The 17,639-nt window shown below is 41.0% G+C and overlaps 1 protein-coding gene across 1 annotated transcript in view; it reads right to left on the reverse strand.

The window, feature by feature from the left end:
- Positions 1–1,220: 1,220 nt before the first annotated feature.
- LOC137327285 (uncharacterized) overlaps positions 1,221–17,639 on the reverse strand; it is a 33,690-nt gene continuing 17,271 nt past the window's right edge. The window contains exons 3-6 of the mRNA XM_067992938.1: positions 14,449–14,727; positions 10,607–10,705; positions 7,682–7,741; positions 1,221–5,370 (exon numbers count right to left, since the gene is read on the reverse strand). Coding sequence (XP_067849039.1) covers positions 5,240–5,370; positions 7,682–7,741; positions 10,607–10,705; positions 14,449–14,727 — 569 coding nt within the window. The 3' untranslated portion in view covers positions 1,221–5,239. The remainder of the gene's footprint in view (positions 5,371–7,681; positions 7,742–10,606; positions 10,706–14,448; positions 14,728–17,639) is intronic.

Here is a 17,639-nt window from a genome sequence, read left to right on the forward strand (position 1 = left end):
CAGTTTGAGGGGGTCCAAAACATTGGTAAATATGCGTGAACACAAGAATTCTGAACGTGAACAAAGAAATCAGACTCTAAACACAAAGAACTCCCAGCCAAAGGTTTGTCTGAGAGAACTGATTGCCCTGCTGCAAAAACTCACCTTTTATCCCCATCTGTCAAACAATGATTTAAATGTCCAAATGGTTGCCGGCTGCAACTCGCCTCCGTTTCCATGGCGTGTTTCAGAGGCCATGGGAAAAATGTTGAGGCAGAGCCAAAATCCTCTTCCTGCTTCAAAACACAAAAAATGAACCACTTTAACAAGTTCAAGTATCCTAATTGATGGTTTAAATATCGACCCACTGGCAATACTTCCAGCTTCCTGAAGTGCGTGTGCTCCCAGATGCGTCTGGGTTGAACACAGAAGTCCACCCGGACTTGGGGGCTAAAATTGTGCCCCATGTGTGTATGATTCATTGTGCAACTCAAAGAAAAGTTACTGGGTAACTATGTTACAAACACACAGCTAACCAAAAGCTCACCCAGGTAGCCTGAAGTGGGACCATGGTAGACTCAAGTCCTGTTCAGTTCAGTTTCCAATCTGACCCATGTTGAACAGGAAGATTGCAGCATCTCCCTATAGTGTTGAGGAGATTATCACAACTGGGCAATACTCAACATTTCCTGGCGGTCAGTTAGAAAAGATAATGCCAGCATTCTGGGAGCAGAAACGGCAGGTAGCTGAATAAGGGAATGAATTACAAAAAGAAAAATTTACCAAAAATTCCAAAAAAAGTATCACCCAGTGAGTTCCCAATAGCTCAGTAAGTAAATACACTGCAGGATGTGGTACTGAGCCATACAGACCAGGAAGGATCTAGGTACAATCTTTGGTTGAGGTGAAAATGAAGACACCAAATGGCATCAGCAGCTCTCGGTGAGGGAGGAGTAACATCAGCTAGGGTTCAGATTCTTGATTGCTACTTTCTGAAACCTCCTGGAAAGTGAAAATGTGTGGAGATCAGGCGAGGACAGAATTAGACTTGAATGATCAACAAACCTCCCAATACTCAGTGTTAAGGCTCACACATTAGGCATGACCACTTGGATGAGGTAGCAGAGGGAGCCCAGTATCCATACCCGAGCACGAGTCACAACCTTCAAGAGGGAATCGAGAACAGTGATGCGACTCCAAATCTGCATATGTTATTAGAATAAGAGACAACAACAAAAGCAAAATGTACATATTTTTATTGTGATGTCCATTTTAAATGAGAAAAATAAATCTTAAAATGTTGCAAGCATAATTTTACAGTATTATACATAATGATGTCTATTCTCAGTGAATGATACTAAAGTACAAATTACAGAATAAAAAAGTATATAAAGTATGACCACATACCAGGCAGTAACTATAAACTTTGACACCTATCTCACTACTACTTAACTCTGAGTCAGAAGATGTGGGTCCATTCCAGAGCCCCATCTGCCCTTTCAGGTGGAAGTAAAAGATCCCATGGCACTATGTGAAGAAGAGCTGGGGAGTTCTCCCCGGTATCCTGGCCAATATTTTTCCCTCAACCAACATCAGTAAAATACAGATTATCTGGTCAGTATCTCATTGCTGTTTGTGGGACCTTGCTGTGTGCAATTTTGCTGCTGTGTTTCCTACATTACAACAGTGACTACACTTCAAAAGTACTTCACTGGCTTTGGAATGTCCTGAGGTCGTGAAAGGCGCTATGTAAATGCAAGTCTTTCTTACTTTCTTTACATGACAGACCTTTCCCTCTTCTCCCAAAGGTGGTCACTCATTCCTGTGGTACAGTTCCAAAGTTGTCAGTCAACCTCTGGATATCTTGCTCAAGTGGCCAGTATTCAAGTGTGAGCCCTGGCAGTGGGCAGCAGGTTATTAGACCGTGAAGGGTATCACAGCCAAACCAGACTCTGTCCTTACTCAATGTCCATACATGTACACTGGATATAGATCAGGAACATGAATCCTTCCATAAAACTGGGGTTGTTAAATTCGACCCTCAAGAACCTGTAAACATTATATAAACATTTTTCATTAAATAAGCTGTGTCTTCTCTTCTCCCAAGTTTCTCCACTCAAAATTTCATTCTGTTCTTCCTGAAGCAAAGCTCGAACTTCAATAAATACAAGTGGTCTGGAGTGAGAAACTTAAAAACTCAGCTCTTTGTAAAAACAGCTAGCATATCTGTACTTTTCACCTTTACCTGTTATTCTCCACCCTTCTCATTGATTTAGTATGTCCTATAAAAGGCTCCTCCCTCCCTTACCATGCCACTTCTGACGATGAGCTCCGCTTGAAACATTCTCTTTCAGCCATGTGGAGCTTTAGTTCAATGTGTCTGGACAAGAAAACCTGATCCATTAGAATTGGTGGATCAGATTTTCCATGCATTCGATAATATGATACATACACACACACACATATGAAAATGTGCTGGTTATAATATTAGGTTTTCTGACAGACTTGTAGGTCTAATGTTTACATTTCCTTATATGTTTACTGCTACAAGCATAATATTGAACTGTTTTTCAGACGCCTCAAGAACAGCTATCAGTTGACTATGGTGCTGAATTCCCCGTCACTGAAGTCGGTCACATTAAGTATCCTCCCTTTGTGCCCAGCTTCCACCCTGCCAGATTGCTATGGCCGGGGAGTAGAGGCCATAAATCAGCACCTGAAAGAACAGCGAAGATTCCAATCCCGTGTGTGAACTGCTGCAAAAACCGGTGCATGCATTCTAAAAACAAATTCTAAACTAATACTAAAAGAAGCAAAGCAGAAAAACACAAGGCACTTTGCTGTGAAATTTTATTCCAGTGATAGCGATTCTTTTCAGCGAAGTAAAATGATTTAGTAACAAACTGCAAGTTACTGGAGGGTACTTTTATAAGTCTGTGCATGGGCTTCAGTTGCACTGCATAACATTTATGACAAATTTAAAAACTATTTTCTGTTATTTTGTGCAGGTTTCCACTTTGACAAATTTACACCAAATCAGTCGCGTGTCGATGTAAAATTACACATTCTATCCCATTCCTTCCCTCCCCCTCCTCCCACCACAGCATTTAAACATTAAATTGAATTGAGTTTCTGGTCAATAATATTTAATTTGAGATGGGGGGGGAATGCAGTACTTAAAATTGCATGTGTACCAATTATCACTTGCCATGTGTCTGATTTTCCTGCAGCTGCAACTGAAAGAGGAACATTTTGACTTATTTTATGCTAACTGTACGCAGACAGAAAATGGAGGCCTTTTCCATTGTGCTGGGTTTTGTGCTTTGAATCTCTTCATAATTCAATGTTTGAAAATAAAAACAAGCATAAAGTTTTACAAAAGTATTTTATAAATTAAGCAATCGCTGCATTCAACATGAGGTCTTAAAAGCATAGAAGCATAAAATGCTAGAAACATAGGCTAACACTTTGGGTGCAGATCCTTCTTCAAAACTGATTAGGGACCTATGCCCACAACATTAACCTGTCGTTTCTATGTTTCAGGTGCTGATGGACCTGCTATTTTTTTCTAGCATTTTCAGCTGTATGAAAAATTTCTATAGTCCTAAAGCATACGAGGGTAAATTCAGCAAAATCACTGAAGCAGGGATCGAACAATTAGATGTGGAGCAAGCCTCAGTGAACATAAGAACAAGGAGCAGGGGTAAATCATACGGCCCCTCGAGTCTACTCTGCCATTCAACAAGATCGTGACTGATCTTCTATCTCAACTCCACTTTCCTGCCCGATCCCCAGATCCCCTGAGTGTCCAAAAATCTATCGATCTCAGTCTTGAATATACTCAATGACTGAGCATCCACAGCCCTGTAGAGGGCTAGAGAAATTGCTCTATTAACTGTTGGAAATGGGAGTGATTTTAAAAGGCAGTACAGGTAGCTTGGTTTTGTTCTTAAAACATGATAAAAGAACACACATAATTCATTAATATATAAAATTCAGGCCATCTTGAATCACTGCATTGCATTGCTGTGCTCAATTCCATTTTCTAACAACTAAATCAAGTTTGGAAGAAAAGCAAAGAGAGTGGCGGGATGGTTAACCCTTTGAGTACTGAAAAAATGCAAAAGGTTTTTAGTATTGCAACTTTTCTTTAAAAATTATTTTTGCTTTGGCCTGGAATGCATTTGCAATCTGCAAATGACAAGAAAGAATTTCACAGACGCAGAAAGCATGAGCAAACACTCAAATTTTTGTATGAATTGTGAAGACAATTGTGGAGGCAACTGATGAATTGTTACTTGTCTTTATGCTAGAATGGAGCAATTGTCTTTGGCATTCAGCACCAATTCAGCTGCAACTACCACTCTCTCCTTTCTCTTCAAAAATGTGCCTTACACGTTCTATTAAAATGGTGTAAGTAAAGCATGTTTACAGGCTTTCTGCTGAATATTATTAACCTTGTTAAGAAGCAGGCTATCTGTTAAAGATTGTTAACAGCATCAACAGAACTTCTGTTAAGATTGCCTAAACCTTGTTTAGTTAGTGCATCCATGATGAATACCACGTCATGAGACGCCATGTCTCCATTATTATCTCAATATTTATAGGATGATGGCATGGGAAGTGGTATTATCAAGTACCGTCTGCTATACATCTTGTTGCAGAATGTGAAGAAGTCAGCAGATGGGTGCTTGGCTTGGGAGCACCCCACAAAATCGGTGAGTAAGTGCCGCTTTGATAGCACTGTCGACGACACAGTCCATCACTTTGCTGATGATTGAGAGTAGACTGATGGGGCGGTAATTGGCCAGATTGGATTTGTCCTTTTTGTGGACAGAACATACCTGGGCAATTTTCCACATTGTCGGATAGATGCCAGTGTTGTAGCTGTACTGGAACAGCTTGGCTAGAGGCGCAGCTAGTTCTGGAGCACAAGTCTTCAGCACTACAGCTGGGATGTTGTTGGGGCCCATAGCCTTTTCTTATTTATTAACAAATTGAAGACATAAATGCATGGTTCCAGTCCTTTACCCCAATAAGCCTCCATTAATATTGGCGGTCACAAAATGGCTGGATTATCATCCTGGTAACAGCAGCATAGTCAGTCCTTGCCCTTTCTTAGCAGGTAAGGATGGATGATAAATTACAATTGGCAGACTTGTCTATTGTTCTCAGCAACAACTGGCTTAACATCAAAGATCTGTTGGTGACAATGCTAGCCCCAGTTACCGCCAAACAGAAAAATTTAGCCCTTAATTCCTCAAAGAGAGGATCTTCCTCCCGAGAAGCTGGTTTCATCTTGTTCAATAACAGGTATAAAGGGAGCTCCTTGCTCCATATCCTTAGGTCTGTCTGTTTCTTCACTGTCTCCTCTGATCTTCTCAGATTCATCTGTAGCCAAATAAATAAAAGTGAGCAGCATTCCACACAAAATGCAGTAAAGTAATAGCCGACTCTCGAAAATATTTCACAAATGTATCTTTTAAAAAATTTAACACACCATAGACAAACAGATTGAGTGGGAGAAATGCAAATATCTCAGGGCAGGGTGACTTTTTTTTGCCAAACAAGTTTTCGCCTCTTTTGAAGGTGCTGATTCATACTGAGGTACAATTCTACAAGCATCGGTTGTTTTCTGGTATTTCATACAAGTGACCTTTCTTCATATGTGAGCCTAGACTCCAAATGTGGGCAGCCTATTTAACTGAGGAGGCCATCACAATTGAGCCATATTCTGTCCTCAGCAAATGCTCACACAAGTGTATTTGCAGCAGGAGATACTGAAAAGCAACTAGCAATGGGAACCTTGATTGTTTTTGTCCCTTTCCTAGCCAAAATGTGTTGAAGCCAATTGGAACATCTCTACTGACACCCTAGCTGAGATTAATGAAGGCCCCTTTTACATCATCAGGGTGTCTCAAAGTGCTTCACAGACAATTAATTACTTTTGAAGTTTAGTCACTGTTATGTAGGCAAATGAGGCAGCAAGTTCCACAAACTGCAATGAGATAAATGACCAGTTAATCTGATTTTGGTAGTGTTAGTTGAGAGATAAATGCTGGAGTGTTACCAATGAGCCAAGCTCACCCCTACACTGACATCTAAAGCAAGTCCATTGATCCAGGTCAAAATTTATTAGCACACAAAAGAGTACGAACCATCCCTCAGAAAACTAGGATTCAATGACATTTCAATCTTTAGATTTGTACTCCTTGTGAATGGTAAACGCAGCTCACCATAAAATTTATGAGTACATTGCTACCACTCCTCGAATCATAGCATGGGCACGTGCTATACCCTATCAAATGACGTTTGACTAGTTGAAGGTGTCGAGCTTCAGCAGCAGATGCTTGCCTCTCTGGAACTCAATTAAGGTTAGCAACAAATTGTGGCTATGTAACCACATTCCCAGACCTAGTCTCCAGGTGGCATCTTCCAGCAGGTGGTGTCTAAGTCTCAGACTTTCCTCAACAGCTATATGGCAAATCTACCCTCAGAATGGTAGATAGGCCTATGATTGTGACATGTCAAACATAATGCTCTGCGCTTGCAAGTCCAATGCCACATATCAAGTTTACTAATAACCTTATGCAAGGAGCCTTAGCAAAGAGACATGCCTTCTATTAGGCTGATTGCCTTCTACTGTGCTGAGTAACAGGGTAATGTAGACTAGCCCTCTCTCCAGCAAAAGGTTTCGCTCTTTGCTACAAATTCACCTCATAGCTTGCTTTGAGTCTCCTATGTGGGCTGAAGAAAATCACCCTCTGCATGATGTCAAGGGCCTCCGAACCATGAGAACTGTTCGGGCACACATTCGAGCTTAACCTTCATTGGGACTTTGCTTCATTGAAGAAAGACAAAAAAAAGCAAGAAGCCCATCTCCCCTTTTCAGTCTGGTCCCATAGAACTGCGTCCAAGCTGAAGTTGGCATCCACCAAAACTCCTAGGTACCAATATGAGCAATTGGGTATTTAAAAGGTGTCACCTTTGGCTCAGTTGTAACACTTTTGTTCTCAGAGTCAGAATATTGTGCATTCAAGCTCCACTCCCGAAACACAAGCATGTTATCTAGACTGACACTTCAGTGCAGTACTGAGGGAGTGCTGCATTGTCGGAGGTGATGTCTTTTGGATGAGACATTAAACTGAGGTCCCGTCTGCCCTTTCAGGTAAGATTCGATGTGAAAGATTCCATGACACTATTCAGAGAAGTGCAGGGGAGCTCTTCTGGTATCTAGGCCAACATTTATCCCTCAACCAACATCGCTAAAACAGATTATCTGGTAATTCATTTCATTGCTGTTTGTGGGTCCTTGCCCTGTGCAAATTGGATGCCGCATTTCCATTTATTACAACAGTGAATGATGGTGAGTGGAGCATACTAGATTTCAGTTGAATTCACAACCACACATCTCTGAAAAGAAGCACAATTCTTTCAGAAATGCCTGGAACACACACTAAAACCTACCCTTACTCTCTCAGAGTACCTGGTCCAGGCTTTTCTGGAAGATAATTGAAAAAGAAAACAGGGAGCTGCAATTACTAAGTAAGAACTGTAACATAGTCACTTGATGCTGGAATGTTTTGAGACTTCAACTCTTCAGGGTTTACTAAACAAATAAAATGATAAAAATACACATCACAAAGAGAGAAAATAGGAGTAGGATATTTATGATTACTGAGTGATAGTTGTAGGGTGTTACCTTGTGATGCTTCAGTGTTTTGAGGTTCCTTTGGTACTTCGTTTTCATTCTTAGGATTAGCTAAAAAAAAATCATAATTGTAACAAATTTATGGCATGTCCATCAAAAAGAACCACAAGATACCTGGAAGAATTACAGACTGTTAATCTTGCATGCAGATTGTTAATCTGAAAATCCTATCATGAAAACCCGGGGGTAACAGCACTTGCTTTCCGACCATCTTGGATGTTTCTTGTGCGAGGATCATCTGGATCATGGATTGCGCCAATTCACCATTTTGAATGTTTGGTGATGGTGAAGCACTCTACTTCTGGCGTGGAGAAAACCTGACACAAACTACCAACCCTCACTATGAGAGGTAGTCTCTTGTTGACTAATCATGAAATACCATTTCTGGTGGTCATGGAGCTGGAGAACTCAAGAAGATAGACTGAGGCTTTATGGAGAAAAACTGGTCCTACCCTACGGAAATCCGTTTTGTTGATCATAGAGAAACACTGGCAGCAACCATGGATCTATCTGCAGTCCAGCTCCTCTGTTTTCCCCTTATGTATATGATAGGGGGCCCATTGGATGGATATACTATTCAAATAATCTCTAGTGAACAATGAGTGAGGAGCTATTGATGTCAGGTCCACAAGTTGTATAAATATCACATCCAATGGCACCTCTCTATTTTTTGTTTATGTCATGTTCTGTTGCTTTGTGTGCGAACATTAAAATAGTTGAGTTTTCCAATGAAATGGTCTTATATTTAAATCGGATAGCTGGGTGGATATTAATTTGAGTGTACAGTCTGGATTATTGAAATTTGGAAAATAGAATTTACAAATGAATTGGGCCCTTTGGTGTGGTTCTTGTTGGATAATGATCTTGGAGCTTATTTTTTGTATATTTTAGAGGAAATTGTGATTTTGTCACGGTTTCTTTTTCTAATCTCCTGTCCTGATCCCCAGTCTCTTTTTGCTAATTTTCATGTTTTTTGTTAGAATTATTCATCACTTTGCTCAGTGAAGTTCTCCAACGTGAGCCTGATTGTTGTTAGTAGCAGGATTGCATTTAGAAAAAGGAAATATGTCCTGTTCTGGGCTTTGGGCCTCAAAAAAAAACATTAACGAGTCAGTATGGCAAGTTTAATGAGCCAATGGTAGTGTTGTCCACATGATAGAGCTGTCCATGGATTAAATTAATGTAGTTCTGTACCAACAAAAATAATTTAGGAAGAGAAGAACCCAGAGCCATTGCACATATAGTTTCTACTAGAAGTAAACAGATGTAAAACATCGTTGGGGGGGGGGTCCAAGCAGTGGCCGGAAGTGGCCCGCAACTTTAATGTTCGACTGAGAGGAGCACTCCTGCTCCTCCTAGCTCCACATTTGGGTAACATAAGAATATAAGAAATAGGAGTAGGCAGTACAGCTCCTCGAGCCTGCTCCGCCATTCAATAAGATCATGGCTGATCTTCGACCTCAACTCCACTTTCCCGCCCGATCCCCATATCCCTTGATTCCCCTAGAGTCCAAAAATCTAAGTAGTTTTAGCAAACTTACCTTTTTGATAGTGGCCTGCAGCGGTTTCTTTAAGGACTGTCCATTAGGCCGCACTTAGACTGTTTTTTCCTGAATGAAGCCGGCGTTGGCTGCCTCAGGGAAAACCAATATTGCAGATGGGGCCTCAAACAGGCGATAAGCCCTTTATTTGCCTATGCAAAGGGCCTAACGCCTGCTTCAGGCGCAGACCTGGGATGTCTATACTAATATGGTGGGTGGCGCAATTCTGGCTCGTAATGAGCGTGCGTTTCCTGCCCGCCATATTGAAGCTAGGCACCCATTTAGAGCAAGAACAATTGGCATGGTGCCATCGTATTTCTAGGCCAATGTCTCCCTCCATGGCTCAGAAATGGTTCCCTTTTTTATTCCTATTTCCTCTGCATAGTGGAGGGACAGGTGAGGAGGGGGCTTTCTGAATGTTTCAGCTACTACACACAGAATTTAATTTTTTTTTAAAAAGATGCACTGGGAAATGTATATATATTTTATAAATATCCACATTACAAACCTTACATGTTCCTGCACTTCCTGTCAACTTTTTCCACTATAAATTCCTATGTTCACATTTATAATGGAAACTGCCTATATAAACTTGTCATGCTGTAATTATACTCTACCTGTATTGGAGACACTGCAGCACTGCCACATGACAAATTTACATAGGCAGTTACCAATATAAATATGGAGAAAGCAATTTATAATGGAAATATAACAATAACAGAATGTATGACTTTAAGATGGGCTCTGAATTACATCAATGTACCTAGGTCCAATCATCCCCCATCCTTTAACTCCACTTCACCTGGAGACTACACTTGGTCTCAATTCCTTGTGTGCAATGCCACAGGAGATTGATGTCCCATGGTACTGTACCTGAGGAGTCAAGACCAAATGTAGCTCTAGGTGAAGCCTGGTTAGATGGCAGAGGATAACTGGACAAGGGCATACAGATCTAATTCAGTTCCCATTTTAAAGTCATTTATTTGGTGCATATTTTTATACAATTCTTGCATTTCATATTATTTATAGTTAAATAACAAAACTTGTGACTACTGGGAAGCATCAAACTTGTATCGGTGGAAGCAAAGTTTCTCTGCAGTATAGGTTGTGGAGCTGGGAGATGCAAATTGTCACCACCACTGATAAGAAGATATAATTACAGGGTGACAAGTTTAAGTTGGCAATTTTCATTATAAATGTGGACACTTGAATGTATAATGGAAACATTGACAGGAAGTGTGTGCAGATGTAAAAGTTTTAATATATCAGACAGATATAAAACCGCATCACTGCCAAAGCATTAAAGAACATTAGCACTGTCACTGATTGTATTAACAGTCATTGGATTAGGAAGGCAGAGAAGATGGATTCCTACCTTTGTTTCGCTTTTGATAAAACCAAACGATAATTATAATCACAATGCCAAATGCCACTACAAAGAAAGCCAGAATGGCAAAATGCGTTCGAGAATACCCTAAGAAAAGAAAAGAAAGATTCACACCCATTTTTCACACTCGTCAGATTAACATATTCTTCAGAATTATTATTTTACGAGAGCCCCTATTGCCTCAGTGGGTAAATACCCTGTGTGGTGTGGTGTCCTACCGAACCATACCGGTAAGGAAGGTGCTAGGTTCAATCTCTGGTCTGTCCTGCGTTAGTTGATCTCAACCAGAGCACCAGTGGAATTGATTTCTGACTGGGCCATCTTCTGCAGCATGCAGATCCAGGCAATACGCGGTAGAAATCTAACCTCACATAATACACCTTTGTGTGCCAGACATTAATAAGTTTAAGAGTCAATCATCTCGTGACACCTTGACCAGTAGGTCCAACGAGATATGCCCTGAGATCAAGTGAAACCCCAATCATACTGTGGTGAAATTGTTTCACAATACAATACAAAAAAAAGACTCTACTCTTGGATATGCAAGCCTTCGTTTTCCAATTGAGCACAAGCCCGACTGGAAGTGGAGCACAGTATGATTTGCACCCATCTTGTGTCATGGCCCCATCATAATTTCCATGTCAGCCTCATTATAATATTTTCAGTAAGCTGCAGATGCCATAGGTGCCCCTGAGAGCTCATCCACTGGGGTGTGGGAATAATGTGCTACTGCAAGATGTAAAGGTCTCCAACAGCTTAAAAGGGCCAAGCATTGCCATTGTTTTTGCTGTAGTAAAGTTCAGAGATGTCTGTCAGGTCTGAAGGAAGAAGCACATATACTGACGCATTTAAGGAGAGGCTTGATACATACATGAGGGAGAAGGGAGTAGAGGGTTATGGGGGCAGGGTGGGAAGAGATAATTAGAGTGGGAGGAGACTTGTGTGGAATATAAACAACGGCACAGACCAGTTGGACTGAATGGCCTGTTTCTGTGCTGTAGATTCTATGTAATTCTATATAAATTAGAGGAGGGAGACCCTCTTTGGCATGGACCCCCAAAAGGCTCCAAAGAAAGTTGATCAGAGGAAATAAAACAAAGTGACCAGGATAGTGAACCCCACATAGGTCATTAAACTTCTTTTACGCTATCACATCAGATAAGATAAAAGAAGCTAGCTACTTCTTCGTAAAATGCACAGTACCAAGCATGGTTGCTAATCACAATGACCTCCCCTCACTTTGAACTTAAGTACTTTAATTGTTCACTATGAATGCCATGAGGCAGTGAAGTGGCCTCGACACCCCCAGCCTTCATTTTTATTGATTCAAAGGCGTGTATAATATAATCCAGCTAGGATCGAGGATCATGGTTGTGTGCTGGATGCTGTGCAACTTTGTCTCACAAAGAGGCCTCATTCTGGAGATGGAAGGCTCCCCAAAGACAGCAAGAGGTGCAACAGCAGTCTGATGTGCTTGTGGATAACAACCTATTGTTAACAGGCATTAACGTGCAGTATCACATTTCTGTGATCAGAAATCACCTGAACATTTATGGAGTAGTATCCTTTTCTATTAATTTATTCATTCAGGTTGGGATGTGGAGCCCTGATGACCACATGGGTTCCATTAAGAGCTCTAGACTCTTGACAAACCTGTTAGGTGGTAAATGCTGTCTCCAATTGGTCTCTCTCCTCCACCGGGAAGGCATTTCCTCTGGAAAACAGAGAGCCAGTCACTTGTTTGAAACAGGTATGAACTGCAGGCTGGCAATTTGGAAGTTGTCTCCTGTGGCAGCCTGGAAGGATCTTGATGCATAGAAGCTTAACGCTGCAGTTACTTTCACAGCTATAGCAAGAGCTGTTCCAGTCCAGGAGATTATCAATACTTCAGCCCACAGCAGATGGCATTGCTCGGTCACTGCCTCGATAACAAAGCCAGGTAGGAATGGTGTGGTCCTTGAGTATTGACAGAGGCAAACATATTACCTAAAGCATTTAGTGAGATCTGTAAATTATGGACACCTAGGGACGGGCATCAGCTATCCTTTTTTTGCAGGTGTCCTTATTTTCAAAATGGTCATTGTATGTATTGTAAAAATTCTCAGCAGAATGGGGAGTTCTTTACCCATCATCCCTGGGATAGAGACGAGCAAGCATTCAATCCCAGAGGTAGAGCATTTTCTCTGCCACTATGGATGCTGGGTAAAGAGCTCTCCATTTCACAAAGCCGTTTCTTTCACAAAACCTGCTGCCGCCTCACGCTGACCTGCGTGGCCTGCTTTTTAAGTTGTAAAAGGGCTTCGTGCATTGAAGGCTGCCTGTAGTTCGTATTTTGCGAGTGTCTGTGGTTGCAGAGTGCCTCCTGTATATTGTACTAGTAAGTTATCTGGGTCTCTCAATAAGTGTCTGTTTTTTGCAGGTGTCCATTTTTTGGGTGTGTCCATTTGTACAGGTTTCACTGTAGTTGAACCTGAAAATTTAGTCCCTTCATGAATAGTCATCTAATTCATACAGCTCTATGGGAACTGCCAAAGGGATTCCATTCTTCCAACTTTATTAGCTGCAATTTGTACTGCAGCAGTACTTTCTGAGACTGCAGGAAAATACAGCTTAACAAACTGAAGGCTACAGCAAGATGGCGGAAACCTTAAGGGAGTAAAAAGTACAGTATGCAAAAGGTTCAATGCACAAGTGGAGAAATGCTGACTGTCAAAAAAACTAGAGTTCAGCATTCAATGAAATAATCTTGCTTTAGGAATCACGCCAAAGCAGGCCAGGCCCAATTATCTGCCCTGCACTCATTTTATATAGCAAGTTGTGTGCTGGAAGCAGAGCATCACCCTTAGCCCTGAAATTATGAGAACTGATCAGCATAAATATTCCATTTAAATTAGGTTTGTGCGTATTTGTAGCCCTATTGCCTCGCTCACTTCAAATCACACCTTGTAAAATAGGTGCACTGCCAAATGCACTCAGTGGGGGACCCAATTCTCCAACCATCAATGAGGCTTTAAGTCGCTGAGGTAAAATTTACTCTTTCTGATTAGATTGGATTATATTTTAATTACTTTTGATTGTTTTATTTACAGTTGCTTTGGGCAGGCTGTCCTCCCCAGAATTTTAGTGGTGTCACATCTTTTAGGGGATGAATGGGTAGAATCCTTGTAGAGGTTTGGCTTTGTCCATTCCCACAGTCCTGCCGGCCCATTACAAAATAAGGCTCTTTAACATTATCCCTTTTTGTGGTGACAAGGAGCCCATGTTCCATGTGTATGTGCAGTGCTAAAGACTTCAGGCCTTATTTAATTTGTTCAGGTGTGCTTTTAAACTTTTGATTGTATTTCCCTGTACCTCTTTATTTTGAGTCACCCAATGGGCTGGCCAAGCAGATCAGAGGACCTCCTGGTGGGTCTGCATCTGGGCCTAACAAAATCCACCATTCGTAGATCCAGGATGTACAAGATCACTGGACACGAATCATCAAGCTCCTTGCTGACATTTCCAGCACTCAGTGATCTTTTAACACCAACATGCAGCTCTCTAGATGCCTTCAATGACCAGTGGGCATAACATAAACATTTTGCTTTGATTTGCCAAAAAACTGAATCAAGTTCATCAACTTCAATGTAGTCCAAGGGAAACAGAAGCAAGACTTCTTCCGGTGATGGTTAGCAGCATAACTTTGTAGAAAAACCGTAGAAATTTCTGCAGATGCCACACTACCACTACTAGTAAAAAGAAATTATTTGCGAATAGTTGCAAAAATATCTGTCCTCCCTCAAGGTTCTTGAGTTCTACAAATAAATAACCTTTTGTTAGAAAAATCTCACCTTCTTTTCCAAAGCAAGCCTGTACAAGAATAGGGTTACTTTGACTGCTGTTGTTTGGTTGCTTCACAATGCAGGTATATTCTCCAGGAAATTTTTCAGGCTTTGATATTGTTAAAATTTTGCCCTCATTAGATAAAACAACATTCGCATCTGGGATCACTGCAGCGTTTTGGTATTTCCATTCAGTAGAAACACTGGAACTCTGGTTACTTAGATAACAATTGAAATAAACAACGGAGGAATTTCCAGTGCAGTTAATTGATGGCTTTGAAAGCGGTTCTACAATTTAAAAGAAATGAAAAAAATTAAGTCTTCATACTTTGAGTAAAACAACATTCTCTAAAACCATTGGTAAATTGTATTGATAACTTTCAAGTATTATCTCTCCTACAGGAGGCACACACTTTGTTAGGACAACATCCAAAAATGATATCTCCACAGTCATACTCTATTTTGCTATCCTGACCTACAAAATGATAGAAGAGTGCCATTCAGCCAATTCTGTTTGTGAAAGTCCCAACTCTTCAACTGGACATAGGGAACACAATATCAAAATTTGCTGATGACACAAAACTAGGGGATTTGTTAAACAACAAGGGGAGAAGGTCACACACCATCCCGACTTGGAAATATATCGCCGTTCCTTCATTGTCGCTGGGTCATAATCCTGGAACTCCCTTCCTAACAGCACTGTGGGAGAACCTTTACCACAAGGACTGCAGCGGTTCAAGAAGGCAGCTCACCACCACCTTCTCAAGGGCAATTAGAGATGGGCAATAAATGCTGGCCTCGCCAGTGAAGCCCACATCCCATGAACGAATAAAAAAAGACTTCAGGAAGACATAGACAACTTAGCAAAATGGCAGACAGATGGAGAACTATGAGAGAATCCATTTTGGGAGAAAAAACAATGAATGGGAGTATGCAATGAAAAGATGCCGAAGAGTGTGGATATTATGAAGAGAGACTTGAGATACTGGGGCTATTTCCACTGGAGCATAGAAGGTTATACAAGATTTCACAGAGGATTTTAGAATGGTTCAAATACATAATTCCCTGAAAGTACAAGTGCAGGTAGATCAATCTATAAATTAGGTCAATAGTTTTTTGGGTTTTATTAATAGGTGTATAAAATACAAGAGTAAAGAGCAATGATAAATGGTTAGGCCACAGTTAGTGTAAAGTGCAGTTTGGGTGCCCTATTATATAAAGGAGATTAAAGCCATAAAGTTTGTATGGTGCCGGGGATGGAAATTATGATGGAGAAACTTGAGATACTGGGGCTATTTTTACTGGAGCAGAGAAGGATAAGACAAAATTTCATAGAGGCTTTTAATATCATGAAGGATTTTGATGGGGTAAATAGGGAAAGACTATTTCTCTGATTGGAGCATCAGTAATGAAAGGCCAACAATTGTTCAGTCACTAAAAGACTGCAGGGAGCCATGGTGACTGATGGGGCAGTTCCGAGGAGTGCAAGAAATTTGAATTGGCTGATTTAACTGAATGCATGGAAAAAGGCAGCAATATCTGAGGCAGGCCCCTCAGTGTCAGAAATTTAACGGCCTGCTTCAGGTATAGCAGTGATAGTCACTCATCTAAGTGGTCTGAGGGTCTTACATTTAGGGGTGTAACGACAGTTTCCCCTTGTGATCTGAACTGGGTATTTGTTTCTTTTGCATGTGTGCTTCTTCAATCTCTTATAGACGGACCGAGAAAACACTTGGTGAGAATAGGCTAGATACATATGGTTAAGCTGCCTTATTTCACAGCAATTGAATGTACAGAGCAAGAGTTATGATCAGATTCACTTAGTTTAATCAGAACAACTTGTCTTCAGGTAATAATACAAAATAATGAACATGCTATGCTTCCCTACATTAGTGGGTCATCTTACTTGATAAACAAAATAACTCCCAACTACCCTCCTTCATGCTAAAGTTCTGAGCTTGGCCAAAGCTTGCCCTCGCAGCTTTCTGTTTAAATCCTGACTCACTTTGTCTATTTCTGTTTTTTACACCTTGCGTTTGCACCCAGAAGAGACCAAAGACTTCCCAGTACAATGGGTGTGAGGCATTTATTGACTGCTGAGACAGACTAACGAATTGCTCATTATTTACAGACTATGGGAAACAGCATCAAAGCTTAACTTGTTGACAATTTAACCACCTATTGTCTTGGTGTCTATCTTTAAAAAAAAAATGAATACACTTTGCTTTAAAAAAAACTTTTTCCATATCCTTTCTGTGAAATCACATTTAGAAAAATTCCAAACGTGACACCCGGTCTTCTAGCTGCGGTGACTAAAGCAAAGGCAATTATCTCAACTGGGGGGAGCATTACACCCCAAATACAAAACAGGGTGGGGGGGGGGGGAGCAGTTACAACATCAACGTGCCCAGTAACAACTGTGCATCCCGATGTTTAATCCTTTACCTGAATAAAGAGATGGAAATGCAACAGGGAAAGAGCGAGAGAGAAAACACAGAACTAGTAAGTCTTTTTTCAGACTCAAAACATCCATTACTATAAGCAAATGCTTTCTCTTGTGGCTATGGAGATGGGACTGTCCTAGAATTCATATTGGTAATGAAAGACCAGTGTTAAAACTATGGGCTCTACGGTTTTAAGAGGGCTTTTACCACTGCTGCGAGTACTGGCATAGCTTCACCACTATAACTGTAAGAGAAGACACTTGCAAAACCATACAGCCAGACAGGCTCTGGAGAAATACAGGAAAAGTGAGTTCGAGAAAATGGAAAAGTGAGGGAGAGAGAAAAAAAAGAGGGCAAGAGATAGAAGGAGAAAATAAGAGTAGATTTACAAAAGCACAGAGCTTGAGCACAGAGGTCGGGAAAGACAGAGAGTGAACCTCTAACGGAGAGAACTGCTGACAAGAGCGAGGGCCTTCAACAGGGAATTTGGTGAGTGTGGGAATTAGGTACAGAGGGGAAAGGAGGTGCTAAGTGATTTAAACCAAAGAACTACAGACCAAGACTGAACGGAACACGGGGGAAGCCGCATGAGGAATCAAAAATCAAGAAACAGTCAAAAAGTGACGTCACAAGACAAGGAGGAGCACGGGGGGGGGGGGGTAAGTCAGCAAGTATTTCATTTATTGGTTAGTGTTTTTAGTGGTTATTGCTCTTAGTGGTTAGTGTCTTTTAGTGTTAGGTAAACAGTACAGTACC

This window comes from Heptranchias perlo, chromosome 11, assembly GCF_035084215.1.
Source record: "Heptranchias perlo isolate sHepPer1 chromosome 11, sHepPer1.hap1, whole genome shotgun sequence".
Taxonomy (NCBI): domain Eukaryota; kingdom Metazoa; phylum Chordata; class Chondrichthyes; order Hexanchiformes; family Hexanchidae; genus Heptranchias; species Heptranchias perlo.